This window comes from Lathamus discolor, chromosome 1 (genome assembly GCF_037157495.1).
Source record: "Lathamus discolor isolate bLatDis1 chromosome 1, bLatDis1.hap1, whole genome shotgun sequence".
Lineage (NCBI taxonomy): Eukaryota > Metazoa > Chordata > Aves > Psittaciformes > Psittacidae > Lathamus > Lathamus discolor.
The window spans coordinates 81223888-81244756 of record NC_088884.1 but is presented as its reverse complement, the minus strand read 5'-3'; the positions used below and the strand labels follow the sequence as shown (position 1 = coordinate 81244756).

The following is a 20869-nucleotide window of genomic DNA, read 5'->3' as shown; positions in this document are numbered from 1 at the left end:
TGCTCTTGTGAGACCTCACCTGGAGTATTGTGTGCAGCTCTGGTGTCCTCAACATAAAAAGGACATGGAACTGCTGGAACAAGTCCAGAGGGGGGCCACGAGGATGATCAGGGGACTGGAGCACCTCCTGTATGAAGACAGGCTGAAAAAGTTGGGGCTGTTCAGCCTGGAGAAGAGAAGGCTGCGTGGGGACCTCATAGCAGCCTTCCAGTATCTGAAGGGGGCCTATAGGGATGCTGGGGAGGGACTCTTTGTCAGGGACTGTAGTGACAGGACAAGGGGTAATGGGTTCAATGGATGAAGCCTTGGGTGAGATGGTTTAGTGTGAGGTGTCCCTGCCTATGGCAGGGGGGCTGGAACTAGATGATCTTGAGGTCCTTTCCAATTCTATGATTCTATTACCTCACAATATTTGTGTATCAGTTCCTACAATATTTCTTAAAATTGAAATTTGTCTGTGTGGATGTACTTAAAAAAATTCATTCATTTATAGGCATAGGTTGAAGCATACAGCAAGTGCAAAAAACAAAGCTTGTGAGGTCAGTGTCACTAACAAGCATTTTTCACGCTAACACGTTAGGGAAGGCAGTGATGTTTGGGCTTGCAGTACAACAGTGGTGATTTGCTTTGCATCAGCTACACCTACAGACCCACTCTACTTGGATAAATCACATCAGTCAGCATTTCTCAAGATATGTGTAAGAGGGGACCTGCACTGCCAACACTAAAGCTCAAGTTGAACACAGGTAATATGCTTATAAATTTCCACAGTTTCCGATAGGGGAAGGAAAAGACTACACAGTCCTGTGGAAAAATAAGTGCAAGAGTATCTGCAGTCAGCTCCCTGAGAGCTTAGGCACCCTCCAATTTTTAATAGTTTTTAAAATGTATTTGGCATCTGCTCACTGTTGAACTCCTTTCCTCATGCAACACGGACTTCCTCCTGGCCTTTCCAGAACACATACAGTTATTAATGTGCTATCCACTCACCTGGATTGTGGGCTTTTTTGTGGTGGGAGTTTTTCTGTTTGCTTTTTAAAAGACAAAATATCCATCTGCAAATAACCATTCATGTTCCTATTGAATTTATGTAGTCTAGCACAGATGCTGATGCAGGAGAAAAATAGGACTAATTGCCAGTCTGTACAAGCAATGATGAATGGAATTGTTCTGCATCAGAACTAAGTCACTTTTGCATCATGACTTAAACAATTGGGCAACAGTGGCAGAGACAGAAAATGCTGCCTTTCAGGAGAGGCTGATTACACCTTGCTACTCCTGTATGCACACAGGAGTGTAAAATTGTTCCCGTTTTCCTGCACATAACCACAATGCACTTGCTCCACCTCTCGTCCACTTGTATTTCTGCAAGAGGAATTGCTCTGTTGCTATGGATGTTTATGCCTGCTTGCTCACTCCTAAACACAGCTAGTACCACTGCCTTCTGAACACATCGTGGAAAGCGCAGTCAGCAGAGTTCAGGAACAGATGGAGAACCACACATCTGAGCTGAAGAACTAGCTAACACAGGTAGTGCACTGAGAGCCTGACAAGCAGCTGTCAGGAAAGTAGGATTCACTAGGTAGTTTAATCCACCAGCAATGCATCCCCAATTTAGATTATGGTATTAACAGCAAATGGACATTCCTCCTTTCCAGCACTTCTGCTAGGGTAGTGTCAGGAACAAGAAGGAAAAAAGTCTTTAAACGAAAGGGGAAAACACTGACTAAACAGCCCTGGCAGCATCAGGATCCTCCAGTGATACCAAATTGAATTAGTATTTCACTGTATAATTGATACCAAATTAAATTAGTATTTTACTGTATATAGAGTCTTTGATACAGGCAAGGCTACAAGGATTCTTAAACTAGTATTTCACTGTGTACAGAGTCTTAGACATGGACAAGGCTACAAGGATGCTCAAGATAAGGAAGGCATGCAACAAGAGGAACAGATGTCTTCTCTCAAACCAGTGTAAGCCTTTCTCCTGTTGATAAGGCCCGAGAAACAGGTAAACACCTGCAAAAGAAAACAACATGAGGAGCCTCTCAGGGTCGTAAATTAGACCAAACAAGAACATGCAGTTAATTGGAAAGACTAAACATGCATTCCAATGTCCTTAACTAACAGATTTCTATAAAGGGATAAAATGAATAGGGGTGTTTCTCCCAAACAACCACCATGACCCCCCCCAAGACCACTCCTCAAAATTCACAGTGCCTTTGTCTGCGTTATTTACCCAAATTACCATGTGCATGAGTAACAAGAATTGGGTGAGCACTTAGAGGAATGATAATGAATATGTATATAATGAAGATATATAAGCTGTAAACTGTCTCTTCTTAGCGTGCATGATAAGCGGAGCAATCCCCCCTGCAGCTGGTAGTATAACAATGTTGATTTCTAACTTACCATTCTGGGATCCCCAAATGGGACCCTGCATCAGGAGATCAACAGACTGGAGGAACTGCTAGGTCTCCAGCACACACCAAAGTATTTTCAGGGAGATATTCCAGTTCCCTGCTGGTCTGGTGAGTACTCTATGCATTTCCCTTTTGGAAATAGGTAAAGACATTACTTTAAGGTATTTGCCTGCATCGAAGTCGCACTCAGTGACAGTACGTAGTGCTGGGCTAAAAAGGTTTGGTACATTTGATAAAGCTGTACACTACTACAGAGACAGCCAGAGTACAGCTCAGCTTTTGGAATTTTGGGCACTACAATGGGTGGGTGCAGGGCAATCTTGGCAATCCCAAAGGGAAAGGATTCCAAAACTTTCTTTGGGCACCACAGTGGGTGGTGCAGAACAATCTTAGCAATCCTGAGGGCAAGGTATTCCAAACCATTCTCCTTTAGGCTGTCTTCTAAGGTACTGAAAGAAGTTTGGGGGTGACATCTTGATACATACACTGGTGGCCAATATATAAGTTAAAAGGTCGTGAGAAATGGTTTGTTAACAGAGCTGTTGATTATAATATGATTTTGCAATTGATGCTGTTATGCCGAAGGAAGGTGAAGTGGGATGAATTACTGTATGTCAATTTATTCTTTGATTTGCAGAATGATTTGGATTTGCAAAAGAAATGGATGCATATGCCTAGAGAATCCTATGGTATTATTGTTGGAAAAGGATAATAAGCAGCTGCTCAAGATGTTGCTCTGCATTCAGTGTTGGTAAGCAGTGTATTAAATATAGGCAGGAAGAAGCAGATGTGGAATTATTGATTCAGCTAAAAGTTAAAACAAAGGAACAGGGAGGAGACAGATCTGGATTCAGAGAGGGAGAAAAGCTACTATGCTGGAAGTGAGAGCTTTAGCCCCATCGTGAGGAGAACAAGGAGAGGTGCTCCCCTAAGCACACCCCCTTATGCCAGGGAGCAAGGGGCAAAGGGACTGATGATTATCAAAGTTGCATTTTCTGCGTCAGATTTACAAGCCTGGAAAGACTTAGCCAGGACCTACAGGGAAGAAAGATCCTGAGAAAGTATCTAAAGTGATGGAGACGATTATTAGAACGCAAGATTCAGACTGGAATAACTTACAAGTAATACTGGATACTTTGGTAATATACGATGAGAAAAGTATAGTGCTGGCAAAAGCAAGAGGCAGAAAGGATCCCTGTGCAGGGCGCCCAACAGGGGTCAGCAGACAACCACTTTCCCTCCACAGACCCTAAGTGTGATCCAAATGTCGCAGTTGAACAGGATCTCTTAACCAGGTATCAACGGTTGATTTTGTTTTGAATGAAACACGCAATTCCTGAAGAAAAGCATTATCTCAAGTAGTACAGGGGAAAGGGGGATGTCTGTATGCCTTGTTATGAAAGACTTATGGCAACGGCTAGGAAGTATATTGATATGGGCCCTGAAAAAGATGATGAGGCAGCACAATTATATTATTGTTGGCTGCAGCTATCACGTAGGAAATTAGGAAAGGCAGGGATGGCCCAGGAGGGAAGGGTCAGGAAGAAGGATTACATAGAAATGTTTGTGAACAGACTCCATGGGTTCACTAAGACAAGGATCGGTGTGCAATTTGTAAACAGAGGGGGCACTAGAAAAGAGAGAATGCCCTCAGAGTCAAGATAAATACCAAAGAGTCAGTGGAATGTCAGGACAGGCAGTGAAAATGATTAGTTTAGAAGAAGACTGAGGAGGACTTGGGGAATATTTGAAACCCTCCCCAGAGCCCCTGGTTACAATTAGGTTCGGAAATAATAAGGTCATATTTCCAGTAGATACAGGAACTACCTATTCTGTTATAAATACTTGTAAAGGCCAATTAAGCAAACAGCTTCAGCCATTGGTGCCTCCGAGCAGCAGACAGAAAACTGGCCTTTCCCTCAACCTTTAAAATTGGCAAATGGATGTTGACCCACCTGAGTGCCACATGCATAAATTACATTTAAAGAAGTAAAAATCCAGATACACATTCATGATGAAAAGGCTGTGGAGGCCCAAGTTTTTATGTTACAGAAACCAGCCACCAAGCCGGATATACCAGAGGAAGTGAAGAACACAGTCAGCCGGCTGGGGTTGGTTGCTGGAGTACCGGGATAATCAGACTATCTCCATGAAACCAAATGTCAGACCAGTAAGACAGAAGCAATATCCTATAAAACTGGAAGCAAGAAAAGGACTAGAGCCTCTAATGGAAAATGTTATTGAATACTTTGGGACGAAAATGGACTGTATTCATACCTCACATGGTTAACAACCATCCTGGCATAGAAAAGCAGTCATTGGCTTTCCCCAGGCAAGCTGTTAAAAATATCAAGCTGTGCATTTGGAACAAGAGGATATAGAATTGAAAGTAGCAAGCCTTCTGAACCCAACAGTGCATATGGCAATCAATCCAGAAGCAGGAGAGCTGACTCACAACTGTTTGCAGACTATTGAGCAGGTGTATTTCAGTCGGACCGAACTACAAGCTACATCCCTAAAGGACGTGGACTGCAAGCTGTTTGTGGATGGTAGCAGCTTTGCGAAGAATAGCAACTGGAAATCAGGATACAGTGTGGTAACCCAACATCAGGTAATAGAGGGTAAAGCCCTGGCCCCTAACATGAGTGCAGAAAGCAGAGCTGATTGCACTACTGAGAGCTCTGGAATTGTCAGAAGGTAAAATCATTAATATACGGAAGGACTCAAAAGTTTGCTTTCAGAATTGTTCATGCCCATGGAGCCATATGGAAGGAAAGGGGGTTATTAACTTCCCAGGGTCCCCTATAAAATATGGGCAAATAATACAGGAACTGCTAAAAGGAGTCCAGCTACCCTGAAAGGCAGCAATAATGCACTGCAAGGCACATCAATTCAGTAATACGCCAGTGAATATTGGTAATCGCCTTGACAAAACAGCCAAAGAAGCTGTGGGTGGGAACCTTTTATTAATTTGCCTATTAAGTATCAGTGCTTGGATAATGAAGTTCCAAGTTATCAAACAAAGGATGAGAAATCGGCAAGTCTGTTAGGAACCAAGAAGAATGATGAGCAATGGGGAGTTACACCGAACAGGCAAGCAATAATTCCCCAGCCGAGGTTTCTCTTAGCAATCCTTAACACTCAGTTTCACAACAAACAGTAACAAAAATATCTGAGCTATGCAGTTTACAGTAGTTTTACATATGTATCCTACCTTATTCTTTCTGTAACCCACTTTTGATGTTTACAAAACACGTAGGTGCAAAACAAACCCCTGTACTCCTGACTGCAGTATATGCAACCATCTGCTGGAACTCACCAAACATCTAAGCATACAGCATCACAAAACACAACAGAAAAAAAAGGGGGCAAGAATTGCATTCCTTTCTACACAGTATAATTCCCTTTCATGGAGCAGCTTCCTACACAGAATTTCTGAGAGAGACCTTCTCAGGGAGCACTTCCACACCCTCAAAACAGTAGTGCTTCTTTTTTATGTGAAAAGCAAGCATGGGAAACAGTGACAATTTATTTAGCTCCATTTTTCTGGAATTAAATGCTGATTTTGTTGTTCCTATGCAAGTGCCCTCATATTTTCCAACTCATACATATTCCCCTCCAGCACAACTACTTTACATGACATGCGTTTGCTCTACCACTTTTAACCCAACTGACTGCATCATGTAATCAACAACTGCTTGATGAGTTCTGGGACTCTAAAGGTCACCATTTTATTTACCTTTCAGCCCTGGAAAGGAGACAAGAGTAAGGAAGTAGAAGGAAGAATGACTGAAGCCAAGTTAAATTCCATTACCGGTGAATTTATTGAGTTACAAAGAAACTGCCAGTTCCACCATATTTACAAAGGTTTTCAAGAGGGTTTTAGAGCTCCTACTGCTACTGATCCAGAAGTTAAAAACATATAAACAAACCAAATCAACCACATCCGTGATGTCAGCTGTAGAAATATCAGTTACCTTAAAGGACCTTGAGGCATACTCAGACATGCTCTCTACAGCCACCATCAAGATTCTCATTTCTTCCATAGTTAGCTATGCCTGAAAACCAGGCATCCTCATGCCACTGTTGATAGAAACTGGTTTCTGTTCTTCAGCACATACATTTTATGAATGAGGAATTTAATTACAGACTACTCATAAGCAAGCATTGCAAGGTGTTAAAATAATCTTAAAGAGCACAATGAAATCCCCAATTGGTTCCATTTGACACTTCTGTAAGGTGGTATTGCTGCCAGATGTGCACGCAAAATTCCGTCAAGACTTTGACTTGATTTACTTTGGTTGTGACTCTCAACTGCCCAGGGCACTGTCACTATTTACATCTCAAGCAGCACTGTAGAAACAGTGCCACCTAAAAACATCACAGTGCTTTTCTATTCTTGCTGTCCACAACCCTCTGAATGTAGGGAGCATTACGATTTCTTCTTGCACCCAAATGGATGAAGTTGACTGAAAACAGTCTTTCATTCATCCACTTTTCCATTCTCCACTCCATCCCCAGAGGAGATCATGAATTCTCCAAGAGGAGAGGAGAGAGTAATATATTCCAGTTCAGCAGGGTTCATTCTAAAGTATATTCCAGCTGCATCTCAAGTCCTGTGCAAGTTCTACATTACAATACCACAATGCCAAAGGGATATGGACACCAAGGCCTGTAAGCACACACATCTGGATGCATGCAGTTCCCACCGGTAACAGTTGGCTCTGCTTGCCTCTGTTAACAAGTCTACAGTGATTTTCACTTGATGCTGAACTTCACACGTTACTCAAAGTTGGGGAAACAACCTAATCACTTGAGTGCCAGTAGCCTTCCTCAAGGCATTGACAGGTGAACATTTGCTGATCAACAATCCAACTCTATAACACTGACTTGAAAAGTATCAACTAAGATTAGCAGTTATTCCTTTCTGGGATTTTGGTTTTCTGTGTATGGAGTAAGTCGGTATCAAATAGAGTATCAGGGCAGCTACTAATAGTATTTCAGAGAAAAACAACACTGAAATATCCTTGCTTGTAAAAAGCAAGGGGAAACCTAACAACTTTATGTTTAAAAAAAGAAAAACCCAAAACGTGTAACTTCACTCCTACCACAAGGGCTACAAAAAACAAAGCCAAAGAGAAGCCCAAGCATCATTCATGCAAGAGAAACTACCATCTAGCAAGAAATATTTTGTGGAGTATGTGCTACCCTAATGCGAGGCAGCATCAGACCTGGAAAGTCTACTTCCTTATAGAAGGGAGACTGCCAGAGGCACATCACACTCACACTGCTCTCCTCAAAGGAAAAAAACAAAAAAACACAAAACCTCCTCTCACACTTCTGCAGTGAGCTACAGAGCTGCTCACTACAAAGAAGCAGCTACTCTAGGATTTTAAAAGCTTACGCTGTCATCATACAAAGGGAATTCTCATCAACTTGAGATTTGTAGATAGGCCATGCTGAGAACACATTCAGCTCAAACAGTACACACACAAGTTCCACCCATGTTGGTAACTGAGGTCAGAATCCAGATGTTCAGGTGTTGAGACACTGGGTCAGATCTGAATTAAAGTAACAGTTTCATATTTGTAAGGTTGGAGCAAGTCTTCAAAAGTGGTATTATCCTGATCCTTGCACATACATAGAAAGAACAAACTGCCAAACATGCTACACCACACCCAACCAGTGAGAACTGTTTGAATTTAGTGACAAACATAACAGCAAGGCAGGAATTAAGCCATGGTTTTGAGGAGAGTTTTATAGGTGAACACTTTCAGGCATGGCAGAATACCCTTCCTACCAGCATGATAGCTGGATGTGCTGCACCCAGTAACATTTCTTATATACCTTATGCATCTCTTCCATCATCCAGAGCAATTGATACAGAGAATGCCACAAAATATTCCTGTGGAACATTTATCAAGAGACCCTTACAACTCAGGAAAGCTTAAAGGGGGATTTTCCTATATTCATTTTTACTGAGGTAAACAGGAATTATTTTAACAACTTGACTAAGAGACAATCAAACCTCTAGTACATGTCACTTGAGTGTTTCAAAGCTATTCAGGTCACTCACTAAGTGATCATTTAAACAGTAAGCTGGAAACCTTTGTGCTTAGTTTGTGGACTAAAGTCTTAGTTAAATCCTATTATTTCAAGCTAGCAAAATGCAGTCATGCTAGGCTTTGCAAAGATGGTGGAGGAAAAGGGATTCCTTCTAGGATCCTTAAAAATTGGACTATAGTGTAAAAACACAGCTATGGTAACTGTAACAGTCACAACATCTCTACAAAATTTTCTGGACATGAACTGACCTTGGAAGACTCAAAATAACAAAGGCAAAGAGTTACACAGCTGAAAGTGTTCTGGAAGACCAAAGGAATTCCATCCAGAACAAACTGTCATGGCCAATGACACAGAAGAATCATACTGGATACTCAGTGTGATAAAATGGCCCGAAGTTGAGTTAAGTTTTAGTGCACGGAATAACTTGGAGTTATTTAGTCCAGTAAACTGGTGCTTTTCCCCTTAGATTAGGACTGATGACCAGTAGACACCAGCAATATCTCTTCATTTCTGTACTGGGCCACCCTCAACCCTAGATGTGGGGCACACTGCTCTGCAAGTTTCCATTACCTGAATGATCTCGATTTCTTTTTTTCAGTATCCATAACCTCATGCTCAGATCTAAATTCCAGTTTTTGAGAGGCAGAGGGTAAATCTACCAACCTGAGACTCAACAACTCTCCCTTCCAATTATTTGTGCTTAAAATTGAGACTTCTACACAGTGCAACCTAGCAGTCATACATAAATGTTGGAAACAGCTGTGTCAGCGGGATTTTACTTCTCAACAGCTTTTACTTTCCCTTGATCTTCCACTTTTTTGATGGCAGCTTGGATAGCTTCTTGATCACCCAGAAACTGGTGAGGGCCCAGAGGGCGCAGATTCTCATCAAGTTCAAGAAGTATGGGCACACCAGTGGGGAGAGTAACATTGATGATGTCCTCATCAGAGATGCCTGTCAAACAAAAACAAACAAAAACAAAGTTACACAAAGTGAGCAGCTGCCTAACTGCCTGCCTACCTCAGCCTTATATCTGAGATTATCTAGTCTAAAAGATACATTCCAGCCTCCATCAACACCAACACTCAGTGGTTAATTTCTTCGCCAGACTGAGAAGTCCTTGGTCAGGGTGCTACTTAGCAACAACTAAAACATCAGTGTGTTATTAGCTAAGTAGCCAGTACAGCCTCTTTAAAAAGGCAGGATACCATGGTTAATTTTTCCTCTTAAATTTTCTATGCAAAGCTTCTCACACAAGCTGTCTTCAAAATCAGTATTTAATTCTTCTAGTGTAAAGATCCCTGTCTGCCCACATCTAGTTTCTCATAAGCAAATTTACAGCATCTTGCACACAGTACTATTCTCAGAATTAATAGGCTATTCATTTCCTCTTTCAAATGATGGAGAGGGAAACAAAGAAAGAGCAAAAAATACACAACCTGGAGCCTTTTCCACTTCACTGAAATAATGCGTACCTGGAGAGAAAAATTATTCTACCCAGCTCTGTTTAATTAAAATAGTCTGGGGCTTTAATGTCAATGCATTGCTGGTCAAACATCTCTAAAGCATCCAAGTGAATGCTGAGACCAACTTCCTAGGAAAGTTCCATTCTACATAGTTGCATTAAGAAGCAGTGGCTGCAAAGACAGTATTCTGCAAAAACTTCAGGCAAAAGAAAGCTAATGTCATCGGAAAAGGCAATATTCCCCACCACCACCACCTTTTAAAAGCACTGCTTTTAAAAGCACTTTTAAAAGCAGCAGCCGGCTGTTGTAAAAGCAGGACAGCTTCAAGTAATTCATGCTTAGAAAATGCACACACTCAAGCTTCTAAAATGATGACACCATATAAATGAGACCAAGGTGTATGAAGAAAACATCCTCTTGAGCAGCTGACAAAACAGATGGTTCTTAGAACATATGGGTGCAAATTTGCCAGCAATTTACACATTAAGTAGAAAAGCAGAGCAAACATACAGGAAAACCCACAGACACAGAGTCAAGCCACTTAGCAACAGTTGGATGACAACAGGTCAGAAAAAACAGAACTGATCATGAGGCAAGAATCAGTTTATGTCCCTGCACAGAGACTACTTAAACACACAACTTCTGCAGTGACCTATTCCTGTTTTGATTAGCTTAAGCCCTTGCTTCGGGCTGTAGATGAGCCCCAAGATTCAGAAAGGCACAGAGCAAGAGAAATGGACAAACCCTTCCAAGAAGCTTACACCTTGTTGTATACTGAGGTACCAGCCCATTAAAAGTCACACTGTCCCAGTTCAAGCAATCCCTGTAATAGAGGCATAAATAATTTACCTGTTGCAGGCAGCAGAATCGGACCTACAGAAAAGAACTCAAAGAGCTTCTAAAAATTTGCACCCACACAGAAATTAATGGGGAAATCCTGAGTCCCTTTACCAGGCACAAGCACTCTTCTCAAGGACTTTGGTTTTTTGGTTTGCAAAACAAGCAGCCAAGCTACCTGAGCTTATTTCAAGGACTCTTAATCATACTAGATTTTAGCAACATACAGAATCACAGAATCCCAAGGGTTGGAAGGGACCTCAAAAGATCATCTAGTCCAACCCCCCTGCAAGAGCAGGGTAACCTACAGTACATCACACAGGAACTTGTCCAGGCGGGCCTTGAGTATCTCCAGTGTAGGAGACTCCACAACCCCCCTGGGCAACCTGTTCCAGTGCTCTGTCACTCTTACAGTAAAGAAGTTCTTCCTGATGTTAACGTGGAACTTCCTATGCTCCAGTTTACACCCATTGCCCCTTGTCCTATCACTGGATATCACTGAAAAAAGCCTAAAGAAGAAAAAATACCCACATCACCATGTAGCCACAAAGAATCTGGCCCCAGGAAGTGCTCTGCCCACCTCAAACCCAGACTAAACCATTCAGATGTACACAGCAGATGAAGTCATGCAGGAGAATTTAGGCAAACCACATACTGCGGTCAGAAGCCAGGATATTTAAAGGTTTCCTCTGAAGACAGATTAAACAAAACTAGCTGTAGCTACATGGATTCAGAAACGCAGTTTACTGTTTCTACAGAACACAAAGTGACCACACCGATGTCAACTAGTATTAATTTACAAAGCAGAACAGTGCAGTCTAGGATAAACAAGCTGCTGCAAGCACATCGCCTTTCTCCTCAGGATTCTTCCTCATACAGGAACATTGTCTCATAGCCAGCAGGCTGGAAACGCAAGTCAGATGAAAATTCTAAAGACATTCTGAAGTATCCTGTTGCTTTATTTCAGCATTGTTGCTGTATTTGTATAGTATTTCTGGTCTTCAGGAAGCAAGGAGCTTATCAGGCTTGTCACACAAGCTCTTCAAGTTGCAGGCAAAACACACAGAACTTTGCAGGCTAGGAGGACAGTAAAGAGATCCCATCTTACACCTCAGCCATCACAAACATGAGCTAACTACTATCTAGTTACTTCATGTACTGTAACTATAGCCAACTGACCTTTTCTTGCACTTCATCTGAGCTGGTCAGGGTCATAATCTCACCCTATTTCAGAGGGAAGAAGGGTGAAATCAGGGCAAGGACTCAACTGCTGACTACAAGGTACAATGGGAAATAAGACTATTGAAAAAGGAACACTGAGCCTGGGTCGCAGCATTCATGAAAGATACTGTGTTACTGGAAACAGTTTAAAACCTGCTTACAACCATGAGATCCCACAGACGTTACTGAAGGACTCAGAACGCCTTCTTCAGAACTGATAAAATGCTGATCGGGAAAACTGCATTCCTAAAGTGGACATCTCCCACATTCTCTCATAAGCGCTTACTAAACATCATTTCTGAATAGCAGCAAGCAGTTTGGTACATGAACACTAAGAATCTGGTACAGCACTTATTAAAAGATCTTTTAACATCACATTCAGAATTCTTTCCAAGCTCACTTATGCTCCATCTAACTGAACTGGGTTACCAGACACACAGATCAGTAATATTTCTGTGCAAGCTTAAGATTTCACCTTTACCTGGTAGCCCATGAAGTGCTTTGAAATATGTGCAGCCTAGAAAGTCCTACAGAGGCAAAACCCATCAGGCTTGATTTTGATCACTACAGCCTGCTTCTATAAGGGCTGGCTCAGCTTCTTCTGCCCTCTCACCTGTTCTTACAAAGTTCCTTCCTTCTATTCTTATGGCCAAAGCAACACAAAAAACACAACAGCTGTTGAGAAGAGTTGCACATCTCCTCCCCCGCATGTCAACTATACTTGAGGCCAGATGACTCATCCAGCAAAGCAAGATCATATGTATAAATTCAGCCACAATGGGTTTGTTCTAGAACTGGTACTTTGTAATTGAGATCCCAATCGGGTCATCACATGCTTCCCACAACCTTAATGAAAATACCAAAGCTTTAGCCTAATAAATTAAATATTATGGGCTAGATTCTGCCCTCTTGGCAGAAGACCTAGTAGGTTACAAGAGGGAGGGCACCTGGCATTCAGCCAAGGTCAATTCACCACAGTGAGGCACCAAAAAGGACTGTAAGGCAGATTATCCCTGGCTGGACACAAGGTGGCCACCAAGCTGCTCCATGACTCCTCAGCAGGACAGGTAGGGAGAAAGTAAGATGTAAATAACTCATGGGTCAAGATAAGGGCAGTTTATAATAAAGCACAAGCAAAGGCTGGACACAGAAGCAAAGGAAAACAAAAGATTTACTCTCTACTTCCCATCAGCAGGCAATGTCCAGCCACTTCCAAGAAGCAGGGCTTCAGTATGCGTAGCAGCTGTTGCTCCAGAAGACAAATGCCATATGGGCCACTGCTAAAAGTCTCAATCTGAAGTATCAGTTTGATGCTTCAGGTAGAAGAGAAAACAATCCCTCCTTCAAAGAACTGAGAAAAATCACCTGTAAATAGATCCTGTGCATCTAGGAGGTGACCAAGATCAGTTACAGGTCTTGGTCCACACTAATAGGTGTCACAGTTGCTAAGATATGACGGGATACTTCCACCACAAACACAAGACTGCTGCCTGAAGAAAAAGTTACTTTTAGAGAGCCTTTCCAAGCCTAACAATATATAATGAAAAGTGTCCTCTCACTCTGCCAATTTTCAGTTGTGCCAATGATTCCTGGCATCACCACATACATCAGCTGAAGATGATGCAAACAGTAAGTGTTCTGAAAGGACTGGGTAAGCTCAGTTAAAGACTTACTTTGATGCCAACATTGTTTCTTCACCAGGACTGTACAAAGCAGCCCTGCTTGGCCTTGGTGGCATTTATCAAACGCATAGGGGTTACCTAGAAGGAACACAGCCCAGCATCCCCACCAGACACCAACAGCTCATAGCACTGACGTCTTCAGCAGCACCATCTAGGAGAAATGTCACTCAGCCCACCAGCAGAGAAGAACAAGCTCTCAGAGAAGCTGCTGTTTCTGATCTTTAAGTACATACAAGAATATGGTCCCGTTTGCATTAAGTACTATTTTCAGAAAGACTATGGAGGTTTCACTTAAGTCCTCACATGCAAACATGACAAATAGTACAGACATTTCATGTATCATATTTCAGTGTATTTCACATAATGAGGTCCACTCTGGGCACCTAGAAAATAAGAACAAAATCCAAGCCCACAATCAAAGCCATGTTAGCCCAATATTGTTAGTTTGACGATTTTTGTGTGCAAGTTAGAAAGCAGATCTACATTTCAAGCTCTTTACCAGTTACTTAACAATGAAAACATTCAGGTTCAGAGAACTGCAGGCCTGTTTAAAAAAAAATACCCCCGAAAAAGGTAACTTCAAGAATACTCCAAAGTCTTTCAGAAAAGACATGAAATTTCACACTGAAACAACTAGAATTGTTTCATCAGATCACACCGATTGAAAACATTTATATTAACTGCCACTTAAAGTTTCTAAGCTACATCTTCCGAGACTGAGTTATCTCCATGACTAAGACGACATTCAAGCAATCATGTACGACTGCTGCTTGAGGCATTTGAAGCCCCATCTTCTGAAAGCCAGAAAACATGGCGCCAGCTAAGACAGAGGTGCCTAGAAACTTACACTCAACTGCAAGACACACCAAGCTTTACAAAGTCCGAGAAAACAAAGCCCACCTCACAGTGGGTGCTATAAATAGGGTAGCTGACAAACTAAGCACTGTTGAATCGGGTCCAGCTCCAGCAGGGCCCCAGAGCAGCTCACAACCTTTCAGAAGAGAAAGGGACAGTCAGCAACACAAAGAAGAAACCTCTTAGATACAACTAGATACAGGCTGGGGCTCTTAAAAGAAAAAGAGCAGGCTGCAGTAACAGGAGTCCTAAAGCTCTGCTCCTGTGAACCTTCAGGCCAGCTCTGCAGCAATCCAAATCTTCACTGCATGAACAGCAGAAAAGCCAGTATGTATGTGGCAATTACTCCTGGGGCAATTGCAGCTGGGGTAGCTGATGGACAATCCTCAGCCAAAAGAATTAGATCTTCTGCCACGAATTCCTCACATTTCCCTATGTAAGCACATGCTGGGACGGACAAGGTATGGCATAGGACAGACAAGAGACACAGCTCTATTCTACCTTGGTTGAGTGTGGGCATACCTTGAGGAGTTACACCCAATTGTTCCAAAGAAAAGCTTTGCAGCTGCTCTAACTTACACTGCTCCCTGATCTCAATGCAGCAAGGAATCCAGCCATGCTAACTTTAAAGTAACCTTTACAAGTCACTGACGCTGTTGGCTCTGGCCTTGGCACCTGCCTGTACAGAAGGTGGCCCACAGTTCCTGCATTCCACCCCCAAAGGACTTGGCCAGCATGGCTTCATGGAAGTGGTTCAGTTCTTGGGGGAGAGGGAGCATGGGGTGTGTGTGGAGGATTACCATGGCTGCAAATCCCCCTGCCTCTTCTTCCTTTGTAATTCTTAATCATTTCACATAGTGTAGACAACCACCCTGACCACATCAATGGAACTGCCTGAAACAGCCTTCCTCCTTCATCAAAGCAGTACCCCAGGATTCACAAATCCTGTTCCAGAACCCACTTGTGCATGGTTTTTCCATAGGCTTCTGACTCCTGCTAAAGCATCAGCTACCCTGACCGTTACAGTGTGCCTGGTTGCAAAATGTGTTCAGCACTCAGAGCTGTAGAACCACACACCAGAGGGTTTTATACTATAAACTGGAGTGAACACAATAAAGTGTGTGCGTATTTGCAACTACAACTCTAACAGGCTGCATTCATACATATATAATCACCAAATAGTACTCTACCCACAGACAAAGAAATTAATATAGTCCACCTTCCAGTTCAGGATGACCTAAACTAGAAGCCATGTCAGAGAAGAGGTGGGGGAAGAATCCAGCAATGACTTAAAGGTAAACCACAACCTTTTCAAGTCCCAGTTAAGCAACCTCATGATAAGCTACCAAATTAGCTGTTTATTGGTATACACTATCTATATTGGGAAATAATACAGTGTTTGCATAAGCTTTAGCAAGTACCTACTTTCTGCAGCACTCCCTGTCACAGAAGCTTTTTAAAGTAAAGAATTATCAGGAATGAAGCTTCAAAAGTGACCCATCACAGTAACAGTCAAGAATGTCTTCCACAGCGTAACACAAGCATTTTCCTGATGCTTTATAGCAATGGTTGTTTAATGAACAGATTAAAACTTCAGCCCTTCTGACAAAGCAGCTGAATAAATCCAAAAATAGTTAGAGCCTGAGGAGTTTTGTCTATCTAGACCAACAACAAAGTTGGTTTTAACACACTAAGTTAAAATAAGCAGGGAGAAACATCTAGCTTGATGCTAGGTGAAAGCTTCCAGCTCTATCCTCAACTACATTAACCTTACCAATTCTCTCCCTCTTCCACATACCCCAGTTTGATGCCTGTTCCAATAAGCCATCTTTTTTATTTTCTCCTTGGTTACCACAGACATTGTGTTATATCGTCCAGAGTAGCAATACGTACAGAACAACACTACAGAACAATATGTAAAGCTCTAAGCAGCTAAGGAGAAGAGGGAAAGGCTGAAAGGAATACCCTTACCTTGCACGTGCTTCAGCAATGCCCTGCTGCTGTTACCATGAGCAGAGATAAGGATCATCTTGCCACTTCTCAGTTCTGGCACTATCTTTTCATTCCAATAGGGAAGGAGTCTATCAAGCACATCTTTTAGGCTTTCAGCCCTTGGGAGATTATCCTGAGAGACATCACTGCACTTATACCGGCGATCGTTGTATATCTCTTCATAGAAAGGATGAGATTCGGTTATGGGAGGTGGAGTAACATCATAGCTTCTCCTCCATATTTTCACTTGCTCCTCCCCATGATTCAGAGCCATTTCTGCTCTGTTGAGACCGATCAGAGCACCATAGTGACGTTCATTCAGGCGCCAAGAACTCTGCATGGGGACCCACTCTTGGCCCATCTCTTCCAGGATAAGCCATGCAGTCTGGATGGAGCGGCTGAGTACAGAGGTGAAGACGAGGTCAAATTCAAAGCCCAGTGCTTTAAGGTGTTTGCCACAGTTCTGAGCTTCCTTTATTCCATCACTGCTCAGCCTCTGGTCCACCCAGCTGCAGAAGCGATTCTCCTTATTCCAGGCTCCTTCCCCATGTCTTAAGAGAACAAGCCTGTACTTAGCCATTTTGGTTGCAGCTTAGCACCGATGACAACTGGTCTGGCATCTAATAATGACCCATCTGTACAGAGACATGAGACAGATTCATCAAACATCCCACAGATCATGTATTGCAAGTAGTAATATGGCAGCAAAGAATAGTCAACTATCAATCAAAATAACTAAAGAAACAAGCGTCTGTTGAGTATGCTTTTACCTTTGAGGTCTCCTGGCTTTGAATGCCTTCCCAACTTCATGTGGGAGGAAAATAACCACCCTCTACCCAGCTTGTTGCAACTACTCCACTTAACCAATCGATTAGTTGCAGATTTGTACAACCTGTTCCTGCCTACAGATTGCCTTCCCATGCTTAAACAGAGCCCCAGTGAATATCAGAGGCTACCTACCAGAGAAGCAGATCTCACTCTCACTGGTGAGCTTAGAAGTGAGACACTGAGTCCAAGCTCCCCAGGCCCACACTGGCTCTGAGACAATGTGTATTTGCTGTCCTCATTAAATAACAGCTACATATTCATTAAGGTCAAACAGCACCTTTCTCTGCTCTTGTTGACTAAGCAACACCATCTGTGGATTCACTTCAATGGAAGATGGATTTTGACCACTCACACAAGCTTTTGCAACATGGTGAAATGTGTAATGCCTGAAAGGCCCATCTGATGTAGCACTGCAACTCTAAAAGCTCCATCTGATCATTCTGATCTGTCACAGACTAAACAGCAATGGACACGGGGAGAATACAGAAATACAACTCTGCACTGGGAAGAGTGCTGTATACTAAATGATTATGAACATTAAGTACTTCCAAAACTGTGGACAGGGGGAGTCCAAGGTCTGATTTCTGCACACACAACTTCAGACTAGATTACATAAGAAACATGCTTATGGGAGCTCCCATGATCTCAAATCAGTCAGAGCTGCTTAAATCACACTCCAAGTGTCTCAAACTCAAGTGCATCGTGACCATGAATTAGGTGAGTAGGATGGCTTCAGCCCATGCATGCTGGGTTTTAGGAACTCAACACAGTATCAGCCTTAATCTTTACCAGACTTTTAAAAAGTATATAAAAAAGTTGAATTCCTTAACAGCCTCAGTAATTTGATCCTGACTGAAAAGGCAGCTTAGCTCTCCTTTACTCCCACAGAAGACACTCTCATCACACAAGAGCACAATGCAACACCTCCCCAGCTCTAACTTCTGACTACTGCTACAGCTCAGGATTACAAAGCCTTTGAGGACTGAGGACTGAGATTTTGACAGAAATATGCGGAGGTATTGTCTGACACACAACAAACAGTTGGCAAATACAAAAGAAAGTCTTCTGTGATTTCATGCCAATGAGGCCTGAATTATGAGTATTACAAGGAGCATCTCAGACAAAACACCTTGCATGTTCCACTCACAATAATCACTTGCACAGTAAGCAAAGAAATAACTACTATTAGGATTCAGGTGTCGTACCACATCTGATACAACTCTAAACTACATCCCTTAAGATCCAGATTTATAACAAAAAGTAGTATCAGTAGATGGCATTGCCATCTAAAGCCAAAGTGATCTTTCCCCAACATCCCATAGATAGGATTAAAGACTGCAGTGTGTTCACAGCATGAACTACTATACCAAGCACAACCCCATAAAAAGGTCCATCTCTGCAAACACCTCACTGTTCAGACTGATTGAACTATATCCACAGGAACAATGGATAAAAGTGGATTGCATAATTTACAAATCCAAATTAAAGCTGAATACAAAAAGTAAGACCAAAGAGTAGACAAGGGGAAAAAAAATACCAAAACACACAAAACATACAAGGACCAAAATTCATCTGGAGACCATAAACTCCAGTTTCCAGTTCAGTTGTATAAACAATTAGGCAGTACCACCATGCCCTTTATACTGGGCACTGGTGAGGCCATACCTCAAACACTGCGCTCATTCGGGGCTCCTCACTACAAGAAAGACATCAAGGTGCTGGAGCAGGTCCAGAGAAGGGCAACAAAGCTGGTGAAGAGTCTGGAGCACAAGTGTGATGAGGAGCAGCTGAGGAAACTGAGGTGTTTAGTCTGGAGAAGAGAAGGCTCAGGGGCAAACCTTATCAGTCTCCACAGCTACCTGAAAGGAGGATGGAGCCAGGAGGTGGCAGATCTCTTCTCCCCAAGTACCAAGCAATAGGACAAGAGGTAACAGCTTCAAGCTGCACAGGAGGAGGTTTAGACTGGATATCAGGAAAAATTTCTTCAACTAGGGGGTGATCAGGTATTGGAGCAGGCTGCCCAGGGAACTGGTGGAACCACCATTCCTGGAGGTGTCCAAAAACTGTAGATGAGACTCTCAGTGACATGGTTTAGTGGTGGTCTCGGCAGTCCTGGGGTAACAGCAGGACTGGATGAGCTTAAAGGTCTTTTCCAACCTAGCTGAATCTTTGATTCTCAAACAAGTTTAGAAAGGACTGGCAGTCACAGGGCTGTTTAAATATCAGTCCACTTATGGAAGTATTTAAGCTTGAAAGCCTTAGAAAAACACATGGAAATAATCCTACTCACCTTTCTTATGGCAAAGGAACAACCTACACAAATCCCAGTACAGAGTCAAGAACTCCTTTACACAGAGGCCAACACACACTCTTGGCTAAGTTACCTGCAGGAAAAGAATAACCACCAAGTGCTCACACAGAAAAAGACCACAAGTACAAACGGTTATGCCAACCATCATCTGGCTCTCAGAGCTGTAAGAAAATAGAGCACACACCCCTTGTATGAGCTGGGAAAGCTACCAACTTCCTTCTCCCAAAGAGATGTGAATGCACAGCTCCTGCATTTCTAACAAGGGAAACTGCTTGTCTCCCAGATGCCTTAAGGATATCATTTACTCCCCAAGAATTGTTTAGACTGCAATTACCATAGCTCTAGCACATAGAAATACACCAAAGCCTCTGGGACACCATGGAGGATACAGACAGCTGACCTGGACTCACCATAAAACAGAAGTACAGAGTCCTGGCTCAGCACAGAACCAGGTGCTCAGGATAACGTCTTACACCTGCAGAGCTTGCAGCAAAGCACAGCTTTAAGGTCTAAGTGCGAGGCAATCATTCCCAAGACTCCTTTGTCCAGCCAGCTCACCTGTCCCTGAGCAGCGCACCTGCGTCCAGCCTTGCCCAGGAAGCGAGAGGCTGACGCAGAAGCAGGACAACAGCTCCCATACACACACAAGGCTGGCCAGGAGCGGGACAGCCCCTCACGCACACAGACACGAAGTGCCTCACAGCTGCCGTCCCCTCTTAACGCGCTATCCGCCCGAGCCCCAGCACCGCCACCCTCGTCCTCGTAAGGGACCCCCCCCGCCCCGCCTCAGGGAGTCACCCCGGGCCCCTAAAACTCCTCTCGGTAGTGACCGCCGGCACAGCCCCACAGGGAACAGCCCCCGCTCTCTTCCCCCTCAGGAAGCCCCCCGCCACCACTGCCGTTCACCGCCCCCCCGCCACGCTGGTGTCCCAGCGCCAGGGCGCTCACAGACCAACGCCGCGCTGACTTACGCGGATGGCCGCAGCCGCCCCACAGCACACGACAAGCGCCACCGCCGGGCGAGGGGCGGACCCTGCCTCTTATGAGACCTCGGAGTCGCCCAGCCCACGAAGCTGGGGGGCTTTGATTGGTGATCCACAAGATGAGCACCGCCCTCAGCCAATGAGACTGAGCCTACGGGCTGTGACGGGAAGAGTGGCGTGGTACCTAGGGCACGTGGTGCCTGGT

General features: G+C 43.3%; 1 protein-coding gene across 4 annotated transcripts; it reads right to left on the bottom strand.

Moving 5' to 3' along the window:
- Window positions 1-6223: 6223 nt before the first annotated feature.
- Window positions 6224-20733, bottom strand: BPGM (bisphosphoglycerate mutase). Of its 4 annotated transcripts, none has more exons than XM_065683063.1 (4): window positions 20653-20730; window positions 19661-19754; window positions 16522-17177; window positions 6224-9443 (listed from the first exon to the last, which is right to left on the bottom strand). In XM_065683063.1, the coding sequence occupies exons 3-4, from the start codon at window positions 17120-17122 to the stop codon at window positions 9265-9267; spliced, it is 780 nt and encodes a 259-aa protein (XP_065539135.1). In that variant the 5' UTR covers window positions 17123-17177; window positions 19661-19754; window positions 20653-20730; the 3' UTR covers window positions 6224-9264. The 4 variants fall into 4 exon arrangements, with proteins under 4 accessions (XP_065539135.1, XP_065539138.1, XP_065539126.1 ...); XM_065683066.1 differs by lacking the exon at window positions 20653-20730 and adding an exon at window positions 20092-20214; XM_065683054.1 differs by lacking the exon at window positions 19661-19754 and having other exon boundaries at window positions 20653-20733.
- Between the last annotated feature and the right edge of the window lie 136 nt (window positions 20734-20869).